We start from the raw sequence: 27,004 nt of genomic DNA on the forward strand, positions 1-27,004 counted from the left end.
CGGGACTCCCCGCCCTGCTCTGGCTGGGCACATGGGGCTATGTCTACACTGCCAGGAAAGCGTGTTTGTAAGGGGCTGGCTAAGCCACCATCGGCACCTCCAGAGGTGCTGGAAGGAGGGGTGCTGGGGCTGCACCCCCTGGCTTGAAGTGGTTTCCATTAGATAAGGGGTTTACAGGTTGGTTCAAGGGCTCTCAGCTCCCCCCCCCCATAGAAACTGTTCCAGCACCTCTGGGCAACTCCTTAACATGGCAGCAAGAAGGTAACCCAGTGTTCACTCAAATTCAGCTGCAGGCTCTCCTATAGTATAGGCCAGGGGTGTCTAAACATACTGGCCCTTGGAGCCGCCTATGACAATCTTTAAAAGTTTAAGAGCCGGCGTACATATGCTGGGGCTCAGGGCTTCATCCCCACAGGAGGCACCTATCAGCACAGGGGGCTTCAGCCCCACTCCTGCTGAAGCCCCAAGTCCTGGCAGGTCCCCACACCCCCTTCCCCAGTGACAAGAAGCCCCTACCCCACTGCAAGGCAGAGGTCCTAAGCTTCCCCCCCTCCACTCTGGTAGGTGGAGAATGGGGGCTGTGCCAGCCACACATGAAAGGTAGAAGAGAGACATGTGGCTAGTGAGACACCCTTTGGCCACCCTTCGGATAGGCTTTAATGGGAGCTGCTCAGCCGAGTTGCCTGTCTTCACTGCTATTTTAACCTGAGTTAAGTACACCTTTTTTGGAGTGTAGACATTCAAGCAACAGGAACAGCCCTGGGGAGTGAAGGGACAGGGGGTATGTATGGTGTAAATGAGGGCTGTATGTACTGCTCCAGCTGCTGTACCCACGGGAAACTCGGACTTGGTCTGTTTGCACAGCCCACCAATAGTCAGGGAGCAAGCTGGGGTAGCCAGGAACTGATTAAAGTCCCATCTCTACTACACATTGTGATTATGCAACAGCCAGGTCCTCCCTGACTCAGTGTAGTACAGAGGCTGCGGACCTTAAACTCCATGAACTCCCCTCAGTTCTCCCATGGCCTGTTTTCGCATCGGTTACCTGCTCAAACTCCTAGCTAAGTCCACACAGCTCTTACAGGGGGATGGGAGCTATAAGAGACACCATCCCCAACAGTGTGAGCAAGGGAAGATCCCAGGCTGGCTCTGTCATCAGACTGACCCAAATACAGCATCTTCATCTCGCACTCCTATCACTCCCTGATCATAGGTAGCACAACAAACATTGATTTTGGGAAAATAAGAGCCAGAGCTGTATTGCTGGGCTGAAGGGGAGCTGAGGTGGGGCTTACCTCTAAGACGGTGCAAACCCCAAAGAGGAAAAGGAGATAGAACTAGGAGTAATAGGAGGAAGACAGAACAGTGGGAGACAAAACATTCTCAGGGGCTGGTCCACGACTGTGGAATGAACTCCCCCAGGAACTAAGTGCCATCACCAACCTCATCGCCTTCCACTCCAAGTGGAAGGTGCAATTCTTTGTCCTTAACTGCTCTAACATATAAATAGCAACATACACATTTTAAAAAATCCAACCCTTAAAACCCTGCCAAAACAGGACACTCCACTCCACATCCTTCTTCCTGGGGAGAGAAAAAAACCCAACCTTAGATGTGTAGTCAATTGCTTCATGCACTATCAGAAAGTCCTCAGATACTACAGTGATGAGCACAGTATAAGATGCTATATAGAATACAATGAAATGAAGAAAGGGGAAATTCAGGCTGAAGATCGGGAAAAGTACACCTCTACCCCGATATAACACAAATTTGGATATAACGCGGTAAAGCAGCACTCCAGGGGGGCGAGGCTATGCGCTCCGGCAGATCAAAGCAAGTTCGATATAACGCTTTCACCTATAATGCGGTAAGATTTTTTGGCTCCCAAGGACAGCGTTCTGTCGGGGTAGAAGAGGTGTATTCTAAGAGTGACACTGAGCTGCAGAATAGTATCTAAAGTGAAGTGCTGGAAGGCAGCACTGCCACTGGGGGACATAAGGACCTAGGCCCCACTCCTGCAGACACCCACATGTTTAACTTTACTGAGAAGAATGGTAGTAAAGTTTCACAGATTCATAGAGTTTAAGGCCAGAAGAGACTATTATATTATCTAGTCTTAACCAGTTAAGTTAACATATGCATAAGTGTTTGCAGGATTGGGGCTATATTAGCCATTTTCATCTGTAATTTAAGAGGCACAAGACAAAAAAAATACAGTATAGTGTTAAACAGAAACTACTAAAAAAAATACAGAGAAAGCAGCATTTTTCTTCCTCTTAGTACTAAGTTTCAAAGCTGTATTAAGTCACTGTTCAGTTGTAAACTTTTGAAAAAACAACCATAATGTTTTGTTTGGAGTTACAAACATGTCAGAGTTACAAACAACATCCATTCTGGAGGTGTTCGTAACTTTGAGGTTCTGCCTTACGGTGTTTACAGCCTCTGAGGAGAAGGCAAAGCAGGCCTACTGAGGCTGTTTGACTTGCTGGGGAATTCACAGTGTAGGCAGGGAACTGTGCAACCTGGGAATGCTCCAGTCAGGAGGGAGAAAGACACGTGTCTTTGCCCAAGAGAGGTGATGGCTAGGGAGCTGGAAGCCTATAAATGGGTGCCCTTTCTGGACCACAGAAGGGGAATATACAGGTGCAGTTACCCCAAACTGTGACACCTTCTTCCTAGAATACCTCTTACATGTCTTGGAACGCCAGTCTTGCTGTCTTAGTGTATTAGTCTCTATATGTGTGGTTCTTTGTAGCTGTATTGTATTTCACTTCTAAAAATCACGAATTAAAATGTTTACTAACTTCCTTCCCCATACAGTTTGAAAATGTCTCATCCGTCTCAGATAGAAAGATGGAACATACTGCAGATACTGCTAGATAAACAGGAGTGTTAGGGTACGTCTACACAACAAGTGCTACAACTGCAGTTGTGCTGCTGTAGGGTAAACACCACAGCGATGGAAGGAATTTTTCCATCACTGTAATGAACCCACCCCCTCGAGAGGCAGTAGGGCAATGGAATAATTCTTCCGTCGACCTAGCAGTGTCTGCACGGGGCTTACATCAGCTTAACTAAGTCTCTTGGGGGGTGAATTTTCCACTCCCTTGAGTGACATAGCTAAGTTTTAGGTAGTAGCTGGCCTTTGTCTCTATGGATCTGATCCAAAGCCCACTGAAGTCGATGGAAAGAATCCCATTAACTTCAGTGGGCTTTGCATTAGGCCCCATACACACCCTTAAAATGAGACCACCACCAAATGTAGGTATTGTCAGTTTTAGGTACTCAGCAATATAATTTGTGCTTCTGTTGAAACAGTCAATATGTGGCATGATACCCATTAGTGGGCTCACCTGAGGGGAGATATAGAAAGTGCTTCTACATAAAATACCAGAGTTAGTCCCAGCAGCTCATTTAATTTCTATTTTATTAGGTAATAAAGTTGTTAGAACTGGGAGCAAACAATATAAGTCCAACAGTTTCCAAAAACACAAACCATGTTTCTTTGGAAACCATTAGTTTAAGCTAATGGAAAATTCCCTGACAGTTTTTGAAAGCAGTAGTTCTCATGTTGTGTAGTGTGGAGACCTGGCTGTTAATATGATAGGGGCTGCTAAATCATATTCAGGACAGATAAAAATACAATACTTTCCTAATCTTCCTTTTCCATGTGAGATTGCTTTAACGTACAGTGGGTGGGAGGGAATGTGGGCTATCACTGTGAAAGTTTGAGACTTGCTAATCGTAATTTTTATAAAGTCTAAGGCTATGTCCACACTACCACAGTAAGTCGACCTACGCTACGCAACTCCTTAGGTTGAGTTACTGCGGGGTCTACGCTGCAGGGGGTTGACGGGAGAAACTCTCCCATCGACTTACCTAACTCTTCTCGTCGGGGGTAGAGTACAGGGGTCGACTGGAGAGCGATCTGTTGTCGATTTGGCGGGTCTTCACTAGACCTGCTAAATCAACCGCCAGTGGATCAATCTTGGAGCGTCGATCCCAGCTGTAGTGTAGACCCGCCCTTAGTTAACTAAAAGTGTTCACATAATGACAACTCACTTCAGACTACATGTTTAATACAGCCTAAATTACAGATAGTGGGGATGAGAGGAGAGACAGACAGACAAGTTCTTCAAGTGAAAAGGAAAAAGGCAAACCAAACTCTCCTGTACCAGCTCTCTGAAGCTTTTAAAGCTGCTTTAAACTAGATCTGGATTTAGTTATTCTATGTGTTAGCTCACAGTGGTGATTATCCTAGAGCAATCTGGCAGGAAATTTATGATTTTAATAAACACTTGGAGAATAAATACATGGTCCCACTTGATGCTTCCCTTCCTGTGCAATTCTACTTCTCTTTTCTAGCATCCGGCACACAGTGAAAAATGGGAAAGAAGGAATTTTCCTTTTTCTGACAGTTTCTTGTTATAGCTCAAGTACTCAATTCAGGCCAGATTCAGCCCCAAAGTAAAGCAGGATCAATCTCCAATTTGCCATAGTTTTCCCATCCCTGAATTAGCACATCACAAATAAGGGGCCAAGTGACAAAGGACTATGATGTGGAAGGGGTCCCTCTTGGATGTGGTGCTTATGCAACTGGTGTCATCCAAGTATTTGTATTTGTTATCAATAGACTAAAAGAAAGGCAGAACTATCTAATCTCTATCTTTATTAAAACCATTATTTTTCCTGCAAGATCCATTTGGGAAAATCACCATTATTGTAAATCGCTTCTTTCAGAATGTGCATGGATCTTTGAAAGAACTGAGGACACAGATACCCCTGTTGGTAGGAGGATAGTTAAAGCACAAAGATGCAGAGTTAACAACAGTACTTACTCTTAATAAAATCAATGATAAATCAATGCTAAAATGGTATTTGTTGTTTGATGGAATCTACTTGCTTGAATAAATAAATCAGCATTGAAATGCCCTCGTAATTCTCCTAATCTATTGTTTGTTATAATAATTTCTAGTTATTACCCAGGTCATTAACACTGTGACCATAGATGAATGTGCTGTGGTGAGATATCACTCAAACTGCTAAACTAGTTCCAAGAAATACGAGACTGGCTACTTCAAGACATAAGAGCCTTTACATACTAAAGAGATAAGACAATGGATTCCCACCTCTCCTCAAACTTAATTTCTCTAATGATTACTCATCCTCAAACTGAGTTAACTGCAGCAAAATCAACGAGGAGTCCGGTGGCACCTTAAAGACTAACACACTTGGGTTTTTACTCACGAAAGCTTATGCCCAAATAAATCTGTTAGTCTTTAAAGTGCTACCAGACTCCTCGTGGATTTTGTGGATACAGACAAACACGGCGACTGCTCTGATACTGTAGCAAAATGTATTTCATGTCAGGCATGATCATGTTTACTTAAGAAGAGTCACACTGACACGAACTTATTTTTTTCTAAAAAGACATAAATCGAAGTAATGCATGTGTCAGCTGGTACCAGCCATTAAATTCACTCAACTTGGTTAACAATTTTTTATGTCATCAGTTAATCATCCACTACGTGAACTGTGTATGAATGGGTTTCTGGATATTTGTGAATAGGCCTGCCTCTATTTAAAATACCCGGGTGAATGATTTAAAAATGAGGGAAAGAGGAGTAAATAGGAAAGAAGAGAAGTAGTACTGCACGTGTTGCTGGGTGAGTGCTGGGTGATGTTGGTGACCTGGAATACACAGGAGGTCAGACTGATCTAGTGGTCCCTTCTGGCCTTAAACTCTTAAGACTTTATGACTCTAAATGAAAGAGGAGAACACATATGCCCCACACCATCCCTCATGTCAGGCCAGGAAAATTAGTGAATTTCAACTCAGCAAGTTCCCTCCTACTCAACCAGGCAGCGTGGGAAGCATAGTTTGCTTCCCTGTAGAGAGGGCAGAGGCCCCTCCAAATCTGTGAATCCCAGGGCACCTACAGAGGCCTGAGGGTTTTGTTTACAGTCTCTAAAATGCTCCATGCAGCACAGCACTCTCCCCAGTGGCTGCTGCTCCAAATCCACATGGAGGAGGAATCAGTGTGGGGCTGTATCTCCACTAGCAAAAATTGGACACACAGTTCACCATAAGTGGTAGTACTACGTAGCATAAACAGGATGTAGGTGTTTGCACCATCATGTCATCTGACCAACTGCATCTTGTCTACACTACAGCTTTCACTGTTGCTATCAGTTGTGGAGTGAATTACAACTTCAATTTTTGTGTGTGTATAGACAATGCCTAAAATAATGCCAGCAGAGTCAGCATTATTTTCTCCTGCCGCTTCATGGGAGACAATGCCAGACTCATCCTCAGCATGCTCTCCTCCACAGCCTCTGAGCCTCTCAGCCCCACACACTCAAGACAGAGGAGCTTCCCCATCATTAGGACAAAAGGAAGGCATGACAGAACCTTGTTCTTTCCATCAAATTCCCGCCCTCTCCCATTTCTGCACAGCCACCCTCAGATCTGCTCTATTGAACAGCCATCACCAGCAGAACTAGAGAGGAGCATAAACGACCCGGAAAGGTGAATACAAACAATGGTTTCAAGTGATTTCATTTGATCTGATATTCAACCTTCTGAGCAGTGATGCTCTTTGTGGCGTTCTATGGCTGGGAAGCCCATATATGTGTAAGGTAGTACTGGGATTAATAACAACAATTGGTTTATTTTATTTTATTAAATGTGATTTTGGAGAAGCAAAGGAAGGGCGAGTGAACATTTTCTAAAACATGATCTTATTTCTGTGCCCTACAGAGCTGTGAGTGACCGTCTCTCTTTACATCTTCTGTAGAGCTGAGTCATCAGGCCCCTCCAATGTTGCTTATGAAAAGGATGATTCACCCCCTGGCTGTGGCTGTAGGTTGCCCCAGCTCCCAGTTCTAGTGGGAACTTCCTGTGCTTCTGGGATTATTACTATGAGACACCGTACTGAACAGAGAAAATCACTTGATTTAGCCAGACGTTGGGGTAAGGAGAAAGTTGTTTCAAAAAAGTAAATTGGCTGGTTTAATCTACAAACAGGTAATAAGGAAACAGTTGTTTATAGCTTAAAAACTCAGAAGATTTTTTTCCAAACATCTTAGTGTAAAATTTAGTAAGACGAAGGGGCTCAACCAGGAAAGTACTTCAGGTGCCTGCTGCCCTGCCTCCCCAGGCCTTGTCTACACTAAGGACATTTTCTAAAAAATCCTTTAGTTGCTAACACTACTGGGATGTTTTCAGAAAGTGTCCTTAGTGTAGACTGACTCTTTGAACCCTCTCAGAAAAAGCATTTTTGGTGTCACATATTGTATTACTGTCAGCAGAAAGTCTCACACTCCACTTAAAACCTTAAAAGTAAAACTGGCAGATTTTTGCTTTTGAAGCAAACACACAAAATCCAACTTCTTACCCCGTTTCCCTAGTCCTGTCTGCTTTCGCCTCCCATTTACAGACGGCCTGCATTCACTGGATCTCTGGAGAAAGTATTTGTTGATAATTCTTATCATACAATTTCTTTGAACTTACATGAATGCTTGAGTGAGTGAGAATGATTCACAAAGAGGAGATGACAATCTCTTTGGTGCTTTAAAAATAACCACACTTTAAATTATTCCTGTTCACCTTCATATCCCCAAACTCACTTACAGTAACAGGCCCAGCAATACATACTTACATTTGATTATTGTACTATGTCTATCTCCTTAGGCATTCAGAATCTCATCCTGCTCCCAGTGATATCAATGACACTACTCCCACTGACTTGTGGTACAGAGCTGATCTATGTTAGGTATCTCCTGACATAATTAAGCTCCTACGGGCAAATTCCAAGGAATGTGATATGGAGCACATTAGTTAATCCAAAAAGGAATTACCAGTAAGGACAGGACAAATGTGATCAGCTCCAGCAAAGATTCCTTTCTAAATAGTGTGGCATGTTTTAATCATCAATCATAGAATAAACACAGACTTTCCAGAGGAAATCATGTCTGAATATGAAGCAAAACAAACTCACAAGACAAAATCCAGGATACAAAATGAAATACTCCATGCTGCAACTCTGCCACATAGCCTTTGCTTAGAAAAATAGAAAAAAAGTCAACTCAGAAAACTCATTAAAATAAATACTATAAAGATGTCCAGAAAAAAAACACCTTATCATGCCGCATGCCCCCAAAAGATCACAAACAACACAAGAATGAAAGAGACAATACGGATCTTAGCAGAAAAATAAACACTGAGCATCCATGCCGACTGACCTGACATAAAATGGAAATACCAAGCAGAATGGCATGAATACAAAAAGTTGCTGTTTTAAACTTAATATTTTATATGAATCTCATGTGCATACTACAGCTAACAGTAGCTCCATAACAAAAAGCAATATTTACATAAAATATATACATTACATTCCTATAAGGAGTATCCCTGTTGTACAGACATCAAATTTTCAGCAAGTGCATAAGATGAACCAATTAAATTACAAAATTTAAGATTTAGAAGTATAAAGTGAAATTTGCATCCATCCACATGAAGAGAGGAGCGCGGACTCTGACAGCACAAAAGCAACTGCTCATTTCAAATGTGTTAGACAGATAGTAGGTTTGTGTGTCAAACCAAAGTTTGCTGGGCAACAGGGGAGCAGGGTTACTCCATTGTATAAAGGGAGCAGGAATTCTGAATCTAGAATATCTGTAATCAGTTAAGAGTCCAAACAGCAAACTCAGAGGTTACCATTATTCCAGAGCCCCAAAACACCACTTTGTAGGGTCCCATAACCATCCCCAGGAGCCAGTATAGGATTACATGCTAAGTGTATATTCAGTGAATATTCTTGCTTTCAGAGAAACCGCTCAATGCTGTACATACATGCTCCACAAGGCAATGCCATCTGAATTCCAAGAGTGCAAACATATTACTGAGAGAAGCAGTTCCTGAATGACTACTGAGGTGAACATTCACCAGTGTTATTACCAGATACATTACACAAATCACTATTATCAAGCTATGTAATGCCACACCAGTTTGGCTAAGAAATGTCAAAGTTGCTACCACAGGGTGCTGCTTCAGCTACTCCATGAGCAGTGCTACCTAGCACGCTTTCATGGTCTCTCAGGCACAAATGCACATAGTCTCTTTCTTTTTCACCACATGCACTTTCAATCTTGTTCTCCCCCCCACCCCATATCTCAGGCATTCAGTGGGCAAACTCTCCTTACAAGGGAACCTCTCATTCAACAGTTTATATTGCCTGTAACAGGCACAGGGATTGGTTATCTAGTGTGTGACAGGGTGCTGGGCAAAGGGTGACAGATTCAGCTCTCAGTCACGCCAGCTCCTTGTTAGGGGAACAAATTAGAGTGGGCTGGAGATAACCTGGCCCTAATTGGGGAGAAGGAGACAGCTGCTACCTAGTTAGCCTGGGACTGCATAAAAGCCTCGGGGAAGGAGGCCGGGGAGGGCAGGAGAAAAGGCAGGGGATGGAAGCAGGGTGGTAGCTCTCCCCTCCTGTCTGCAGATGGTAAAGGGTTATTTGTATGTGGTGAAACAGTGGTGGGAACAAGCCTAAGAAGAAGGTGCATCACTGGTCACAAAATCCAGGGTCTCGAGTGACTTTGTGAGCCCAGCAGAGACAGAAGCAAAGGGGCCCTGTCACACTCCCCTACATAGAGGTAGGAGAAGAGTACAAGGTGCCCAGCTGGGAGGAAATTGGTCCTTTCCTTTTCCCCATGTGGTGTGAGTGTCATTCCTTGTTTTAACTGTGTTCTAGGACTAGCCCCTTCTTTTGGGGAACTGATGGCCTGTTGAGCTGCCTGTAAGCAAAGGGTTTGTAATTCTGTTCTTTGCCAGCACCACAGTCCTGCTGTAGGAGACAGCTTAGTGACACTGCACAGACAAACGGAGGCATTTCAGTGGTTCCCAAGTTCCGTTGCTAACTTCAGACATAGGCAAAATATAACTACTATAAAGGTGTCTGGGAAACGTCAACGCTCATATCACAGTGCAAGCAAGCGTCAGCGCTGCCAGGGTGTCAGACTGAGGGGAGCCTAAGGCTAAGCCCTCCCGCCCCAGCATGTCTGAAGAAGGCCTTTGTAATGGAACATCAGTGTCCTAATGACTGAACGCATGTCACAGTCTTGATGTGTAGCTATCTCAGGAAGAAGCCAGGACTGATACAGAAAAGGAAAAACGGTCTCCGCTCCCACCTCCAACTATAGCCCCTTTACCCCTGTCTGCATCTCCCCTGCCCGCCCCACAGCCCTGCTCCTAGCTCAGGGGCATGGGGGTGTGGTCCTCAAAAGTTTGGGGACTGCTGTCCTAGAACTTGGGCTCAGTCAAGTGCAGAAAGCAGCTGTTTTTTAATCATCAAATCAAAATCCTGCAACATTGGAACAAATTCCAAATGTCAACACATGGATAAGGATATTGTGCAGGACAACGGTGGCTTTGTCCTCAAAGAGTGTCAGTTCTCTCATCTTCAGTTACACTGTTATGAGCAAAATAGATCACCTCAAAAGAAATAAATAGTTCCTTACCTCTTCTCTTCAGCTACACTACAGGCTTGCCTCTGCCTACGGTTTGTTCTAGGCCATCTATTGGGAAGAGTTTAACACATCTGTTTCTTTATCTATAGCATTTTAGTATCTTAGAATTATAGAACTGGAAGGGACCTCGAGAGGTCATCTAGTCCAGTCCCCTGCACTCAAGGCAGGACTAGGTATTATCTAGACCATCCCTGACAGGTGTTTGTCCAACCTGCTTTTAAAAATCCCCAATGATGGGGATTCCACAACCTTCCACAAATCTTGTGGGTTCTTTAAATTGAATCATTCATTTTTTAATCAAAACACACACTTGATCTATAAAACCTTTCAATATTAATGCACCAAAAGTTGATTTAAAAGAAAACCCTGCACCATGTCCCTTATGTGATGCATTTGACTTAGACAGTCCTTCTGATTGCTTTTGTAACTTTCATGGGTCAGGGATCATGACTTTCTATGTTTGCAAGTTTGACACTCTGTACCCTAAAGCAACACCCTGGCACCTCCCACATCCACCAGGGTGATATAATTATGATGTGTTTTGTACAAAATTATGATGTGAAGTTATGAAGTTTTGCTATGTATGTGTTACTGAGGTTGGGAACACCCATATGCAGCCTTTCAGGTACAATAATGAAGACACCAGACAGTGTAGATCAGTGTTTTCCAAAGTACGGGTCACGACCCAGTACTGGGTTGTGGAATGTCAGGCACTGGGTCGCCTTCTTGATTCAAATTATAATGACCGTTGCTGCACAGCAGCTCTAAAGGGCCATGCAGCAGGGACCTGGAGAGAGAGAGGTAGGGGTGGGTGGGAACTGGGAGGGGAGCAAGTTGGATCTTGCAGGGCTGCTGTGGGCCTCTCCCCCATCCCCAGAGCTCACTGCTTCTGGCGGGGAGAGAGGGACCCTTCCCCCGGAGCTCCGTGCAGAGGGGGAGAAAGGCCCTTCCCCCGGAGCTCCATGCTGCCTGCCAGAGGGGGAGAGAGAGGCCCCTTCCCCGGAGCTAGCTGCTGCTGGCGGGGAGAGGGCTGGGGGGAGTCCTCTGGCCCCAGCCCTGGGGCAGCCTGCCTGCACCCCAAACTGCTCATCCCCTGACCCACCCCAGAGCCCAAACCTCCAGCCAGAGCCCCCCACATCCCAACCCTCTGCCCCAGCCCTTAGCCCCCTCCCAAACCCCTCACCCCCAGCCAGAGCCCTCCCTCCCCACATTCCAACCCTCTGCCCCAGCCCTGAGCCCTCTCCTGCACCCTGAGCCCCTTATCCCAGCTCCACCCCAGAGCCCTCACCCCCAGCCAGAGCCCCCACCCTCTGCCCTCTCCTGGGCCATCTCCCACACTCCTTACCCTAGGCTTACTAAGGCTAGTGGTTAGTTATGTAAAGTGGATTAAGCTGGAATGTTTTGCAATATTATGATTTTCTGAAAACTCTAGTCAAAAGATATAATTATGTTGGGTCACGGGTATCAACAATTTTCTTCAACTGGGTCACGAGATGTAGATGGCCATTAAGAGGAATACACGCACTCACAAGGATTACCCCAGGAACTATACAATGGAAACCTCTTGGAGAGAGCATGGACACAATGGAGGCTGTTGGACTCACATCACAGCAAAGGATCCTTCCAATAAGCTGGAAGAAGCTATAAAATGGGGAAGTGACATCGTCACTTGGCTTCACTCCTATTCCCCCCTCAACACCTGGAAGCATGTCTGGAGGATAAAGACTTTGAAGGGGGAGGGTTGTCCCATCCTGGAAAGGAGTTCCAACCTGTGTATGGAGGATTCAAATCCTGTCTAGTTAATAGAACTCAGATTGCAAATTTGTTTTATTTCTTAGGTAACCAACTGTATGCTATTACTTATAATCCCTTAAAATCTATCTGTCTATAAAACCTAAAACTGTGTTGTTTGAAGTGTAAAGGAAAATCTCCTTAGGAACAGGGGCTAGTGATTGTCCTCTCCACATTGAGGGAAGGGCGGACTGGGTCATAAACTTACACCCGTCAGGCTTCTGACCTGGGCAAGACGGTCCAGTTCTGGGGTCCTAGGCTGGGGAGCTGTGGGAAACTGGCTGGGACCTCTCTACTACTGGTTCATGAGTGCCTGGCAAAAGTATTCATGTAACTCAGCTGGTGTGTCCCTGCCTGTGAATGTTTGCGTGAGTGCAGGACCTGGAGGGGGGTTGCAGCTTGTCACATAATCAGAGTGTGAGAGGGAGCCCAGGTTGTTAAGACAGAGGCTCAGCAGCACCCCAGTTCCAGGTTGCACCGCAGGGAACCTATCACAGCAAGCACACTGATGACTCTCAGTAAAATACTCTCTGAGGCAACAGCCACACCATACAACAAGAGAGAGGTGCCTTAACATCCTGCATCTCAAGCTGAAGGCGTGAAAATAAGGCATTCTTGAAAACAGTGCATAAAAACCAAGTGCACATTAAATACCACAATAATAGAGCGTAGAAACACAGCTCATAAGGGATAAAGGGACAACTGGAAACACAGTTGAGACCCCTTCTGGTTCCCTACACTGGACCAGATGAGCTCTTTGCTGGTATCAGAAAGACGTGAGCAGGCCAGCTTGCCGAGAGGGCTGCAGAATGTAGCTGGGGGCTGCTATTTCAAAATGGCTAGAGAAAAACAGTCCAGTCCATCTGGTAGTGGATCAGTAAAAAGAACTTTCAGCGCAAGGATAAGCGACCTAGGAACTGTAGTGCAGAGTTCGCAAGTGCATGGTGGCAGAGGTTCTCTTCAAAGAGCAGGTAGATGTCAGCTTCAGCTCAGCCACCAAACTTCACAAGTGCCAATCTCCTAACTGCCATGAGAAGAAGTGGCCAGGGGAAGGGGGTTCTGCCATGTTTACATCAAATTCTGTTGAGTGCTTCCTTCGAATTAACTTTGCTGGGTGATATTAAATGTTTGTAAATACTCTCTGCAAAATTCACATCTCTCCAACGTCCTAACAGGCAGAAACTGAAGCCAGATACTGTCTCCTGGAACACAAAACTACAATCCAAGATGTGACATGATCTTTTGCTAAACCTTATATCCTATTATCCTGACGGGCATGGAGATTTCCTTGGGGAGGAAAGCTTATGTAGTGAAGCTGCACTCCCTTCCACTGCTTTGAGACCCAACTAGCAAAACCAATCATTGGCAGGTTCAGAGTTAATTGTATCATCATCTGCCTTGAACGCAGCATCCACCAGTGACAAGTCGTCAACCTGAGTGGAGTTTTCCTTAATGATATATCATCTGAGTAGTTAAAGAACGCTTCATCTAGCACTGGCAGCTTTGCGTTCAGCAGGATTCAAGTGCAGAGTCCCTGACAGTGGAATAAGCGACCAAAGCAGAGTAAATAATTGTGGTGGGACACTGTCCAGACTCAGGCATTACTGACCTATTCCTAGAGCATTCTCACTAGTCATGTGTCAGTGAGATGCACAATGCAACGCTGTTTATGTAAGTCCTTCTTACAGGAGCGGGGTCTGAATAACAAGCATAGCTTGCTCTAATAAAGACGGTTAGAGTCTTAAGTTTCAGTTTCCCATATTACTACAGCACTGTTCATTCTCTGGGTCTAGAGATCCCTGTGCACAAGTCTCAGTTCTGGGGAGATCCCAGCATTGGGGTGCGCTGTGTACGTGCACTGATCTTGATCCTAGGAGGATCACAGTGTTTGGGCATAAGGTCTGTAGTTCACTAGTCTGGGGGCATTGCAGTGTTTGGGAGCACAAACTGCATGATCTGGTCTCGGTCTCAGGTGGAATCGCAGTGTTTGGGCTCATGGTCTCCTGGCCCTGAGCTGAGTCTTCGTTGGATCCCAGCGTCTGGGTTCATGATTTCCAGGCCCTGATCTTGATGGGATCCCAGCTTTTTTGATTAGACAAGAGATGCCTGAGGTCTCACTGGTCTCCACAGTAAGAAAGGGAGCTGGGGCATTAGTCTGAAGAGCAACGAAGGACAGAGCGAGGGAGACAAAACTCTTCCCAATGTGTGAGAGTAGTGGGAGGATGGGATGCTGCCTGTGACCAGCACTGGCACTGTGCTGAGAGCCTGGGGACACAGAGGCTGTAACAGGTTCTCCAAAGAATTACATGGTTCAGATTGTGCCTTGTGTGGGGTTTGAGAGCCCTTCTCTCACCCAAGGAAGCAGACACACTTAGCCCCCAGAACTTGATGTCTGAGGACAAAATAATTTTACTTAAACAATAACTTCCATTGATGGCAGTTTTCAAAGAGGTTTCCTGGCCCAGAGATGGTTTTATGCTCTCAGACTGGACAACCATTATGCAGGAGGAGCACAAGCAAGAGCCCTCAGAGAGCAGCGGCTCTGCCTGAGAAGCTGCTGCAGTGGGGAGAAGTTTGTGTTTAATTTTTCCTGATAGTGGCAGTGGGATTTTCACTTTCACATGCACAGCCAGTATCAGAGTCTTCTCTGTTAAATCCCAGTTTGGTTCAAACCTTTGGGCACAGAGGCAGGATTGCCACCTTGTCCCTTGTCTCAATCTTTGCAACCCGTTGACGTGGATGACTCCCAGTAAATTCTGCACATATATATGTATTCCACAACCTGGTACTCACTATGCCCCATAGAGAATATCCGACTGCGTATTCTCTGCTCCCTGAGGCCTGCGTGTTAGTTTCAGCCTCTACAGCATATGAGGGCAGAGCCTGTGAGAACTGCATGACTCCCATCATTAGAAAATTAATCTTCAAAACACAATCATAGAATCATTTGAGCCATCATTTTCTGATTTGTGGCATGGCCAAAAACCAGAGACTCATCTCCTTAAGAAAAGTGATTGAAGACACAAATAGGAATAGGTTTGCAAGCATCTGCAGGATTGCACAATGGAAACATATGCACTGGTTAAATCTGTTCTGTTTTTCTTTTTAGATTTTACCAAGCTGAATACAAGCTGCTTAGGAGACAGAAATCCTAAAGCCATTCTAAAACTGCCAATAAGAGATATATTATGGGAATAATTGCTCACACCTGAGATCCTTGTGTGACTAAGTAAGTTGGAAATGGACTTTCCCTTTGGTGAGCTTACTTGGCATATGAGAGATTTTATTAACCCTGCCTTCTTCCTCCAGTAGTATTTGTAGCAGGAGTCATCAAGGGTGTTAAACAATGTAGTGTAAACCAAAATGTTCCTCTGCATTAGTTGAATTCAAATCAAAGTTTAAACTAAGTGAATATTTTCAAGTTATAAATTCCCCTTGAAATCTTTCTCCCCCAAGTCTATGCAGTTGACAGCAGGGCTAGGATTTAGAGCAGTACAATTAAGGCAAACAGAGAAAAGAACATGCAGAGGAAATCACAGATCTGTTCTATCCATGGAATGAATCCACATGGATTTAGACCTTATTATAGTAAGCTAGCATTTGCTCTTCTAAGCCCTGGGAAAAGTTGCTGGCCCTTTAAATAAACTGGTGTTTTGCTGCATTCAGAGTATTGTGCATGAAGGCAGAGGCCTCTGATAAGCCATGGTTAGTGTAATTATTCAATCTTTTTCCCTGAAGGGCCTCTGCATTGCAGCTTTTTTTTTTTTTTTTTTTTTTGCTGTTAGCAATGCCCTAGTTTGTTCTCTGCTGCAGTCCCCCTCCTCCACTTCCCCCACATCTCCACATCACACACACTTCCATTTCATAAGGCGTTCTAATTGAGAGTTTGCCCACTAGCCAGCTCCCTGGGCTCACAGACAAGCTACAGGACAAAGGAAACTGCATTCCCAGTCATAGTGGCCATTTTCCACCCCTCTGCCATCTAAATTCACTAGTATTCCCAGGGAACTGAGCAGCGGGATTTTTAAATTTTTCCCTCCCCCTTTCTCTGTAATGAAAAGATGATTAATGGCTGCAGGGGACTGAGCTTTTCATCACAGCAGCTCCTGCTGGCAAAGACAGCTACAGGCATTATCCCAAGCACTGCTTGGCAGATCAGGATTTTCTAACACCAGTGAACTGCATGGTTTCTATATGCAAAGATGTCTCTGGTTTAATACGAATAGCAGGGGCAACTCAGGAGCACTGTTCCTCATCACTAACAGAGAATCTTCCCTAAATACTCCAGGACAAGACGACTATGTTTTCCTTGAGATTATTTTCAATATCAAGATTGTCTGTACAAGGATGCCTGTTTTGGTGGGGACATATAGGGTGGGATGTCCCAGTTCTCTGTGCATGTGTGTTTAGGGCCGCCCAGAGGATTCAGGGGACCTGGGGTCTTCGGCGGCGGGGGGCCCCCGCAGCCAAATTGCTGCCGAAGACCCGGAGCGGAAGAAGCTCTAGGGGCCCAGGCCCCGCGAGAGTTTTCCGGGGCCCCAGAGCGAGTGAAGGATCCCACTCCAGGGGCCCCGAAAAACTCTTGTGGGGGCTCCTGCAGGGCCTGGGGCAAATTGCCCCACTTGCCCTCCCCTCTGGGCGGCCCTGTGTGTGTTTTGGTCTAATTTGCTATGGGAGGTCTCTTAAGGGTTTCACTTGCACTGAGACATTGGCACATTCACAAAATTACTCTGTGCACCTGATAGAGAGACTTCAGATAAATTTGTGTGCTGAACTAGTTTAAAAAAACCATAAGAAATAAAAGGAAGGGATTCTGCACTTTTACTATGAGTATCCTGATAAACACATAATGGTCCATAATGTTAGTGTTGGAAATGATTTTGCTCTTTCTAATCTAGCAGCTAAACTAATTAATTCCATCTGAGGAGAGACCAATGGAGTTTGTTGCTGACACCCATCTTCTTAGTGTAGATGGACCCTTACAATACTAGTGTCCCAACCACTTTCCTGATAAGGAATCTGCCAACCTACATCCCCCCTGCAGTTTCAATTGGATATGGTATTCTTCACCTCCCTGCCCTAAACTGCTGTGAACTGTTGTCCAAGTAGGTACCCTGTGCTGGGACACGTGTCGCAGTGCCCAACACTGGAGGGTATGTATGCACTACAAGAAAGTGAGGCCAGGGGATCTAAGACACAAACTGTGCAGATAAAGGTGTGCCAATACTGTGGCACTACTAAACATAGTAAATCAGAATTTGTACAGTCTAGTGCTCAGTCACAAATATGTGCAGCAGTTATTAAAGGCTCCAATCCTCCTTCCCCACTCTTCCTGGCTCTTTCCAGAGCAATTTGCCTCCTGCTTTCATGAGCTTTAAATCCACATACATGCCAATGAAGGCTAGTTTTGTCCAAGTTTCCATTCTAGGTGTGTTTTCCTCCTGGCAAATTTTCTCCTTTCAGGTCCCCTGATTCACAATTTCCATTTCTCCCTGCTTGTTTCTCAGTTTTACTAAGCCTGAGGCCAAAGTATACATTTGCTCTTGCATATGTCAGCCTTGTAAATGGATATGCTGACCACTGCTGCAAGTTAATTAGGCTCATTCTGACTAACCCATGGTTACACAGTCATTTTTTAATGACTGGTCAAAACATGAAATATCAAGAAACTGATTGTTTGGATAACTACTTCTCAGCCAGTCCAGAGAATTTTTATCGCTCAACAGCTCTGCCTCTCTTTGCACATGAGCAAAGTGGTGTGACCGGGATGCTGGGAACCTTCATTCCCTGGTTAATTCCTTCGCATCAAACACATTCAAAATCTGGCACAGGTAGAAACTTAGACCTGGTAGTTTATAGTTTGGCAAGCACAGCTCACACTCAGAAGGAAGCCAGCCAGAGCTGTCAATTTTCTGTAATTATAATTCAGCAAAGATTAAGTGAGCCTTATAAATTAACTTTTATTAAAAGTACAACAATCAGAATGGAGACCTTTGATTAGTAAGACTAACTCTAATAACCTCACTCAGATCATGTGCTGGGATCAGCAGAAAAGCTGGAATAGCTATAAGAGGTTTTAGAATTTCTTTGTTCTGTTTGAACTAAATGGATCTGTCCTTTGCTGTAGCAATGTGCTCAGACCCTGCCATCTGGCCCCCTTTCCACTCTTGGCCTCAGGACCCAAACTCTTCAGCTGAGATGCTAGCGAGAAACTGAACTAGATGCTCTTAGTCTTAGTGTAATAACTGCGGCTCATTTCTATCCATCTCCCTCCTGACCCTATCCTCTTGTCTCTGCACCTCTTTTCATCATATCCTTATTTAGGTTTAGTCTTGGCTCCAGGTCTGGCTCCGCCCTGGGGACTATTTCCAGCAAGAGCCTCCTCCTCTGTGCCAAGTTTCTTCCCTTTACCTCTGCCCAGATCCTTTCTCGCTAACCTGGGATCTACTGATAGTCACAGGAATGATGTACCAGCAGGACAGTTTAAAAGGTAATGAAGGTAAATGCTTAGCCTCTGAAGGAACTGAACATCCCCTCTTCCCATCTTCAGCTCTCCAGAGTCTCCAATCATTTAACTTCCACTGCAACCAAAGGGGCAATCAGCTCAAGTAGCATTCACTCATTTGGGTTCCCGTCCCAGCGCCCCCAAATCTAACCTGATGCCTGCTGGTTAAAACTCAATGAAAGCAATACGCCCATCTAAGAAAGAAAACAGATGCACAATCTTAGCAACCAACATGTACATAAGGGATTTGATTATACTATGAAGGTTGAGTGCTACTTTGACCTATGATCAGCTTGCTCCATTGTGGGTGAATTCTCCCATCCACTCTTCCAGGTAAAAGTCAATGGGATTTAGGAGCCTAGGTCACTTTTGAAAATCAGACAAAGGGTCTGTCTCCACTGCAGCTGGGAGCGTGCCTGCTGGCCCAGACAGACAGGCTCATTCGAGCTAAGCTCGAGTTAGCATACTAAAACTAACAGTGTAGATGTTGCATCTCCAGTAGAGACTCAAACTAGCCACCCAAACTCAGACCGAGGGGGTCTGGAGGGCTTGACAGCTTGAGCTGCCACCCAGCTGCAACATCCTCCCTGCTGGTTTCAGTGCTCTGGCTCGAGCCGAGCTCGTGAGAGTCTGTCTGCTCACCCTGGGAGACTAGCGGCCAGCTGCAATGTAGACATACTCCTAAGCAACGAGGCCTTGCAATGCTGAGTGGAGTAATGCCTAAATACATTTAAAAACCTGGGCCTAAGCTCTTTGAGGCAGTGATTTTTCTGCTTTTCTGTTTGTACAACTCCCAGTACCATGGGATGGGCCCATGATTCTGATGGGGGCCTTGGGGTGTTACTACAGTATCCATAATGATGATAACAATACTGCTTCCAGAACCTGCACTGCAGCTATTACACGGCTCTTTTAGCACTAGGTGCCCCTTAAACTTGGGTGAAGGGATTTCACACTATGGGGACCCCCAAGACAGGATCTTTCCACACATTTCAACATAATGACAATAACTTAGCAAGACACAAAAGAGCAGCCAACAGATAGAGCGTGACAAGCCCATAAATAAATCATGTGTGTGCATCAGAAATATATGACTCATCCTGCCAAGGAAGAGAGACGATTAACACAGCTAAGAGAATCAGACAGAGCAGACAAAAAGGAAAGACTGCACCACCAATCAACAAGAAGTAACATGCACAGTGATGTCCATCTCAGACAGAACAGATGAGCACGAGCCAAGCTGCCGAGGACACTAAATGCTCCTCCTGTGCAGCACAGCGGGGTTCCTTCTTCTCCTCACACCTTCCATGACCCTACAGAATCTTCTGCCACATGGCAAAATCCTGAGGAACCAACCCGTTACCTGAGTTCATCAGCACCAGTGATAGCCTGATGCCTACAAATCTCTCCTTGTACAGTGCAGCCATCCACATGGAACAGGCACCCTTTTCCAGCTCAGTGAAAAATATCTACAGCACATGCTGACTGCATGATTTTCAAATGCTCAGAACATGGTAAAATCAAACTCAGTTTCCTCCTCTGGCACATGGTCACACACGGCTCCTCATCAAGGGCTATTTCCCGGCCCCAAACTGTTTTGCTGATAGAACTCTACATGGAAAGGTCATAAGCATGTTTGCATTCCGACCACAGAAAAAGTGATTTTTCCACATGCTCACCCTGCTCAAAAATGGCTGATCCAGTAATGCCAAGACTTCCCAAAAGTTGCTTTTGGGTACAGACAAGACCTCGAAAATGTAGCCCCTCCCCCCGCATCAGAAAGTTATGAGAAACTGAAACCATGAGCACTCCGATAGTTTGGTGATGTGGGTGGGTGATTGGGTAGGTAGGTAGACAGAACTTGTGACCAGTACACTGTGCGACCCTATGCCCCACATTCTTCATATAGGTAGTGTTTTGATATGAATATGGCGTAACTAAGATGTGTTCTATGCAAGTGAGGTATCAGTGGAACAGTTATGATTTACTGAATATGATTATCCTATTTGTATGTATGTATCTTTTCTGTATGTGAAGTTATGAAGTTTTGCTATGCATGGGTTACTGAAATATATTATGAGGTTGGGAACACCCATGAGCAGCCTTTCAGGTACAACAGTAAAAAGGCCAAACAATGTTAATGACTTATTAAGGAAATGCACACAAGCACAAGGATTACCCCAGAATCTGTGGACAATAGAAACCTCTCAGAGATAGCACTACACAATGGGAACTGTTTGACCCAGGTCACAGCCAAAGAGGTTTCTAGCAAGTGGGGAGAAGATATAAAAGGGAGACAAGGACATCATGAAAGTACCTCACTCTCCCTGCAACAACACACCTGGAAACACCTGAAGGGCAAAGACTGAACTGTGGGAAGAGATGGTCCCAGGCTAGAAGGATCTTTAGCTTGTGTATGAAAACCTGGGAAAGCCAAGGCAACTTGCGTCTTAAAGAGTCTGCCAGCCTGTTTATCACTCAGGGTGAGAATTTGCTAATTTATATCCTACCTATCTAGTGTGTTAAACTCAGTTTGCGGTTTTTGTTTGTTTACTAAGGTCATCTGCATTGATCTGTTGGCTATCCCTTATAAGAATTTAAAATCTACCTCTTGTACTTAATAAACTTGCTTTTGTTTTAAACCCAGTTTGTGTAATTCATAATTGGGTGGGGGAGTGGGGGAAGAGCGGTGAATATCTCTTTCCACACTGAGGGAGGGGGCGAATTTCAATGAGCTCACGCTGTACAGTTCTCTGTGCAGCACAAGACAATGCAATTTTGGGGTTTACTCTCCAGAGGAGGAGTGCACTTGCATGCTGGGCAATTCCTTAGGTGAAAGCCTTCCCATGCCTAGCTGATTCCAGTGTCTGTGTCTTTCTGCAGCTGAGTGTGTCCCCACCTGTGTGTGTGCCAGAGGAGGCTTGAGGGCCTGGCTTAGCAGGACAGGGTGAGGGAGCCCAGGCTGGTGGAACAGGCGGGCTCAGTGATACCCCAGTACATCAGGTAGCACTCCAGAAGGGGGGGCAACCCATCACAGGTGGGTAGGTACGTAGACAGAACTTGTGACCAGTATACTGCTATAATAATGGGGAATCATAGAAAGATAATGTAATAGACCACCAAAATCACACACACACAGGTTCAGAGGAATTATCTTTTCTTGGCTTTTCTGGCTCAAATGCAGCACGTACAGGGCCGGCTCCAGGGTTTTGGCCGCCCCAAGCAGCCAAAACAAAACAAAACAAACCAAAAAAAAAAAAAAAGCCGCGATCGCGATCTGCAGCGGCAATTCGGCGGGAGGTCCTTCACTCCCAGGCGGAGTGAGGGACCGTCCGCCGAATTACCGCCGAAAACCTGGACGTGCCGCCCCTCTCCGGAGTGGCCTCCCCAAGCACCTGCTTGAGAAGCTGGTGCCTGGAGCCAGCCCTGAGCACGTACATACATATCACGCTCTCAGAAAGCAACCTAAAGTGGTTCCTACTGAGCTTTCTCTTGCATTCATTTTTATCTGTCTGAGATATTTGTAATGCATCAACCACGATAGTCTCTAGGTGCCATAATATGTGCTCTGCCATTACAAGACACCAGAGCTAGGCAACTTGCCCCATCTGACTGTCCCATCTAATCAAGCTCAGACTCATCATACGCCATAAAGAAAGAACCTGATAAAGTTTGGGACTATCCAGGTAGAGCAGAGAAGCCTGCCAAAGGCTTCTATGGACAATTTCCAAGAACAAGCTCCTGCTGGTTTGTGGCCAGTCTGAATCAGACTTGAGGCTGAGTTCAAGTGCTTCTGCAGTTTGAGTTGAAACAGTTCTAATTATTAGTCATGTCCAATGTGAATGTACTATACATCCTATCACACTAGTAAACGTATTCTACTTCAGACTGTTTTAATTATAAGAACTCTCTTATTTTTTAAAATCATATCCAATAAAGATGCCTCTAAAGGTGAATTTCCAAAAGCAAATGTTGTGTAATGATTGCCACATCTTTAGCAGACAGACAGAATAGTATGAGGTTAATTGACTAAAGCAATGGTTTTTAACCTGTGCTCCATGGACCCCTGGAGGTCTGTAGACTATGCCTAACATTTCCAAAGGGGTCCACACTTCCATTCAAAATTTTTTAGGGGTCTGCAAATGAAAAAATGTTGAAAACCACTGGACTCAAGAGTTAACATTGTATATTAACCCATTATTTCCCATGTTCCAGTCTCCAAAATGGCATATATTGCAGACGTACAAGCTACTTCTCCCTTGACTTCTTTTGTATAACTTACATCAGTTCTCTCTCTTTATTAGCTACTGGTTCTCTGGATAGTGGGGATTTTACTAAATCAGATTTGCCCAATGTATTATATGAGAATACAAAAATCGTCAAATGAATGGATCAACAAACAGTGATGTTAGGACTTTTTCTAAAACTGGACAGAATACATTGCAGTGCCTAGCAAATCAAGACTCTCTCGTGAACTAAGGGATGAAAAAATGATAACCTTTCCATGGTCTCTTTCCAGACTGTCAAGGTTGCTAACACAAATCAGTTACTTTCCCCAGGTCTCCAGGGCCTGAGCTGGAAGGCACATCTCCTTGGCAATCACAGACAGGAAGAGAGATGAAGTGGCTGTCCAGTTAGTTAATGTTGGCAACTTGCCTACTGCTTAGCTGAAGAGAAAACCAATAAACTTCCAGCAGTCAATGTTTAACAAAAATAACTTGAGACCAGTCACTGGATCAGTTGCTTCCTGGGTGCATTCAATAGCAGCTGCAAATCTCTTCTCTTTCTTTCTCAACAGGTTTTACACCTACTGGCAGCATGTATTTTATGTGGCAACTCAGTTCTCCCTGGCAGGTATGCTGAACCCTTGAGAGTAGAGAACTCGCCTGCTTCCCTTTCTATACTTCTTACAACCCTGTTCTGCTGCAATCGGTCTCTTTTAAAAGAATTTTTGAGGGGCACAGAATTACGAGATAAATATTAAGGGTAAAGCACGTATTCCCATTGAGGTTGCCAATAATTTATCAGCTCTGACATCTAGCAAAACGTAACCACATTCTATTGTGGTCAGACAAATCAGGGCAAGAGAGATGGACTCAGCTTCAGACTGCCTGGCTAGTAACTAATGATTTTATAGTTTGTACCCCATTCCCATTAAGAATGGGGGATGAGGCAGCATCTTAGCATCTTTGAGAAAAAAAGCATGTCCTTGAACCATACATGCCAAAAAACATCTACCTCGTCCCTGCTCACAGATGTTGTGCAGGCCCATGAGAATTAGACTGCAATGGGATCCGAGACTCTCAGTTGCTGGGCATAACCTATGGCTGCACTGTTTAATAAATCACGATTTTAAAGTGAGATTTGGACATCATAAATACCACAGATTGTAGTATCTGCAGGTCCTGAATGCATTCAGAAGGTGTGGATCAGCCCTGCCTTGCTCTTGGAGATTGTCTCTCCAGGCACTGACTAGACTCACCATCTTCCCATCTGTATTTTGTTTAGTTCAGTGGTTTTCAAATCTGGGGTCTGCTGACTATGTCGAAGATTTCCAAAGAGGTCTGCACCTCAATTTGAAATTTTTTAGGGGTCCACAAATGAAAAAAAGGTTGAAAACCACTGGGTTAGTTACACAGACTTTTTTTAGCACAGAAAGGGGGAACAAATGGGACATTTTAGAATTTTCCCTGACAAGACGAAGCTCAGAGTTCTGACAGAAGGAGCAGCATGCCTGGGGCTGGCCCTGACAGTGGTGACCAGTCAGGCCCCTTTCTTTGGGACAGTCAGTTTGCTATTACACAGGAAGCATCCTCCCCTCCCGCCGAAAATGGATCAAACTTTGGGCCACAGGTTCCGCAGCTAAATATTTTGTTCACACCAAAAAGACACTGAGAAATTTCAGCAAATGTTCTCCGAAATGGAGTAATATTGAAACAATGAGCAAGAGAAACTCAGTACAGCTAAGACTCACCTCCTTTCCCCACCCCCAAATGAGGAGCTGCTCTCTTTACTCCACTGTACCCACGTGTGGTAAACTTTGTTAAGGGACACTGAATACACTCCTTACCATCCAAGGACAGCCAGTCATGCTGGGAGGAAGGCAGGGTTGGTAGAGCTCTGGCTTTATATTCAAACACCACAGAGTTGGAGATGATCTGATTGTTGAAGGCAACTTGCAGAGTCACGAGCCCGGTATCATGAGCTAAAAACAAAGAACAAGTGGTAAGAACAGGGATTTCTCTCCAGGAATGCATGATTCAGTTTTGTTCTATGGCTCTTGTCATATGCAAAGGGAGAGAGCAAGAGCAGAAAGGGCATCTGAGAACAGTGTTTCTGTGCTTTGCACAGCTGGAAAGTCAAAGATGTTTATCAGGTTTATCTAATCTGGAGATATGCTGTAAACTGCAGACTCCATTGGCAGATTGACACAGATTGCACGTATGTTGGAGTGATTAAAACATTAATAAATAACTCAGTGTTATGTTATCACAAATTTTCATCTGACGCTACAGTGAAGTTGTTTTTTCGTGCACCATCAAGCCAAATACTAAGCTCCAGTGCGAGGCCATACAAAGCCTCTGCAAAGATCCTGAAAGTGCCATACCTGATTAAGACCAAAGAGAAGGTACAGAAACTATGACATCTCCATGGGAGATGTAAAGGGACAGTAAGTGCAGCTCCTGGTTCCAGTTAAAGTTTAATGTTCTATGTTAAAAGGAAAAAACAAGACATTATTTTAAAACTAATTAATTCAGGGCTTCTAAATGAAAACTGGGATATGAGTTTACTAATGCACATCAACTCTCCAAAGTGCTGTTCGAATAATCTATGGGACGACACACACACAGTGGTGCAGCCCATAGAATACAAGGAAGTTCTCCTATGGATACTCTGGGGTGTCTCTGTTGTATTAACAGAAATAGCTTTGTACATGTGAGGAGAGCTTCCTTGATATTCTATTTGCTATTATTACATATAAAACTTATACAGAAACTTTACATAAGAACAAACTGCTTATAAAAGTGGAAAGAACGATGCTGAGGGCTGAAGCTCCACGGCTGATTGGGCAAGAGGTCTGGAGAAAGGGGCTGATCCTGATAATCTTCCTGTCTTTGTTTTTACTAGGAACATGGAGGTCAGTTCTCCATCCGGGCTCATGAAGGACAGGCACACTCTGTCCATGTACTTCACTGGGAGTTTTGTCTGAGTAAGCACTACCTGGGCTCAATGTGGTTTTAAATATTCTTTTAGAAAATAGCTATCTAATGACAAAAGTGTATTGCCGTTGCCATTCTAGCTATGCCGTGGAGGGAGCTGCTCCACTGACTTAATAGCTTAGACAGGACACTCTAGTCACCACAGTGGAAAAACCGTCATGGTAGGTGTTACTTGCATCTGTTTCGCTGGGGATCTAGGGATTTCTATGGAGCAGTTTACACCAATTCTCAGCTCCCTTTTGAAATTCTCCAGTCCTAGAGGAATTCACAGCTCAGGATCTTGTGTGTAACTTACTGCATGTAGGTATCAAAACAGCAGTTAATTAATTGGTGCTTCCCTCATGTCACTCTCTAGATTTACAATTTACTCAGTTTTGGTGCTCTTAGTAAAAGTATACAAGTAACAGCTGGGCTCAGTCCAGGTAATTTAGATAGATTAAAATCACAGAAGCAAGACTGCTGATCCCTAAACAACTTTAATTAATAGTTCTCCAAGCTGGATATAAGTCATCTTAAAGTACTGCCAGTGACTCTTTCTTATACTCCCCAAAACAACCACAAAAGAGATTTGAGAAACAGAATAAAAACCCATGTCATACACCATGGGCTCAGTTCTCTATTGCCTTGCACCTGATGCAGCTGAACGTAAGACACCATCACCAATGTGAGAGAGAGAAAAGTTTTCATTTGATTTTGTTTATATTCACCATGTTTATGCAGAAATGACCACACAAGGTACAAGGCAGAGGAGCGTCAGGACCAGAGCTGTTAACTGCTTCTGAAGAATAATCCTGATTAAGGTAGTTCCCAGTCCCAGCTGGTCTCTCCGATCAGCTCATTCTCCTGGTACCTTTCCAAGCATCTTTCCTGCTGCCCAGGGCCAGTGCAAGGAAGTTTTGCACCCAAGCGAAACTTCCACCTTGCGCCCCCCCACAAGCCCTGCGGCAGCTCCCCACCC

General features: G+C 44.7%; 1 protein-coding gene across 9 annotated transcripts in view; it reads right to left on the minus strand.

Moving 5' to 3' along the window:
• The window catches only part of CAMTA1 (calmodulin binding transcription activator 1), an 877,916-nt gene that overhangs the window by 76,511 nt on the left and 774,401 nt on the right, over positions 1-27,004 (minus strand). For all 9 annotated transcript variants that reach the window (XM_034753730.1, XM_034753728.1, XM_034753726.1 and 6 more), the window contains exon 9: positions 24,897-25,031. In XM_034753730.1, coding sequence (XP_034609621.1) covers positions 24,897-25,031 — 135 coding nt within the window. The remainder of the gene's footprint in view (positions 1-24,896; positions 25,032-27,004) is intronic.

Source organism: Trachemys scripta, chromosome 19, assembly GCF_013100865.1.
Source record: "Trachemys scripta elegans isolate TJP31775 chromosome 19, CAS_Tse_1.0, whole genome shotgun sequence".
Lineage (NCBI taxonomy): Eukaryota > Metazoa > Chordata > Testudines > Emydidae > Trachemys > Trachemys scripta.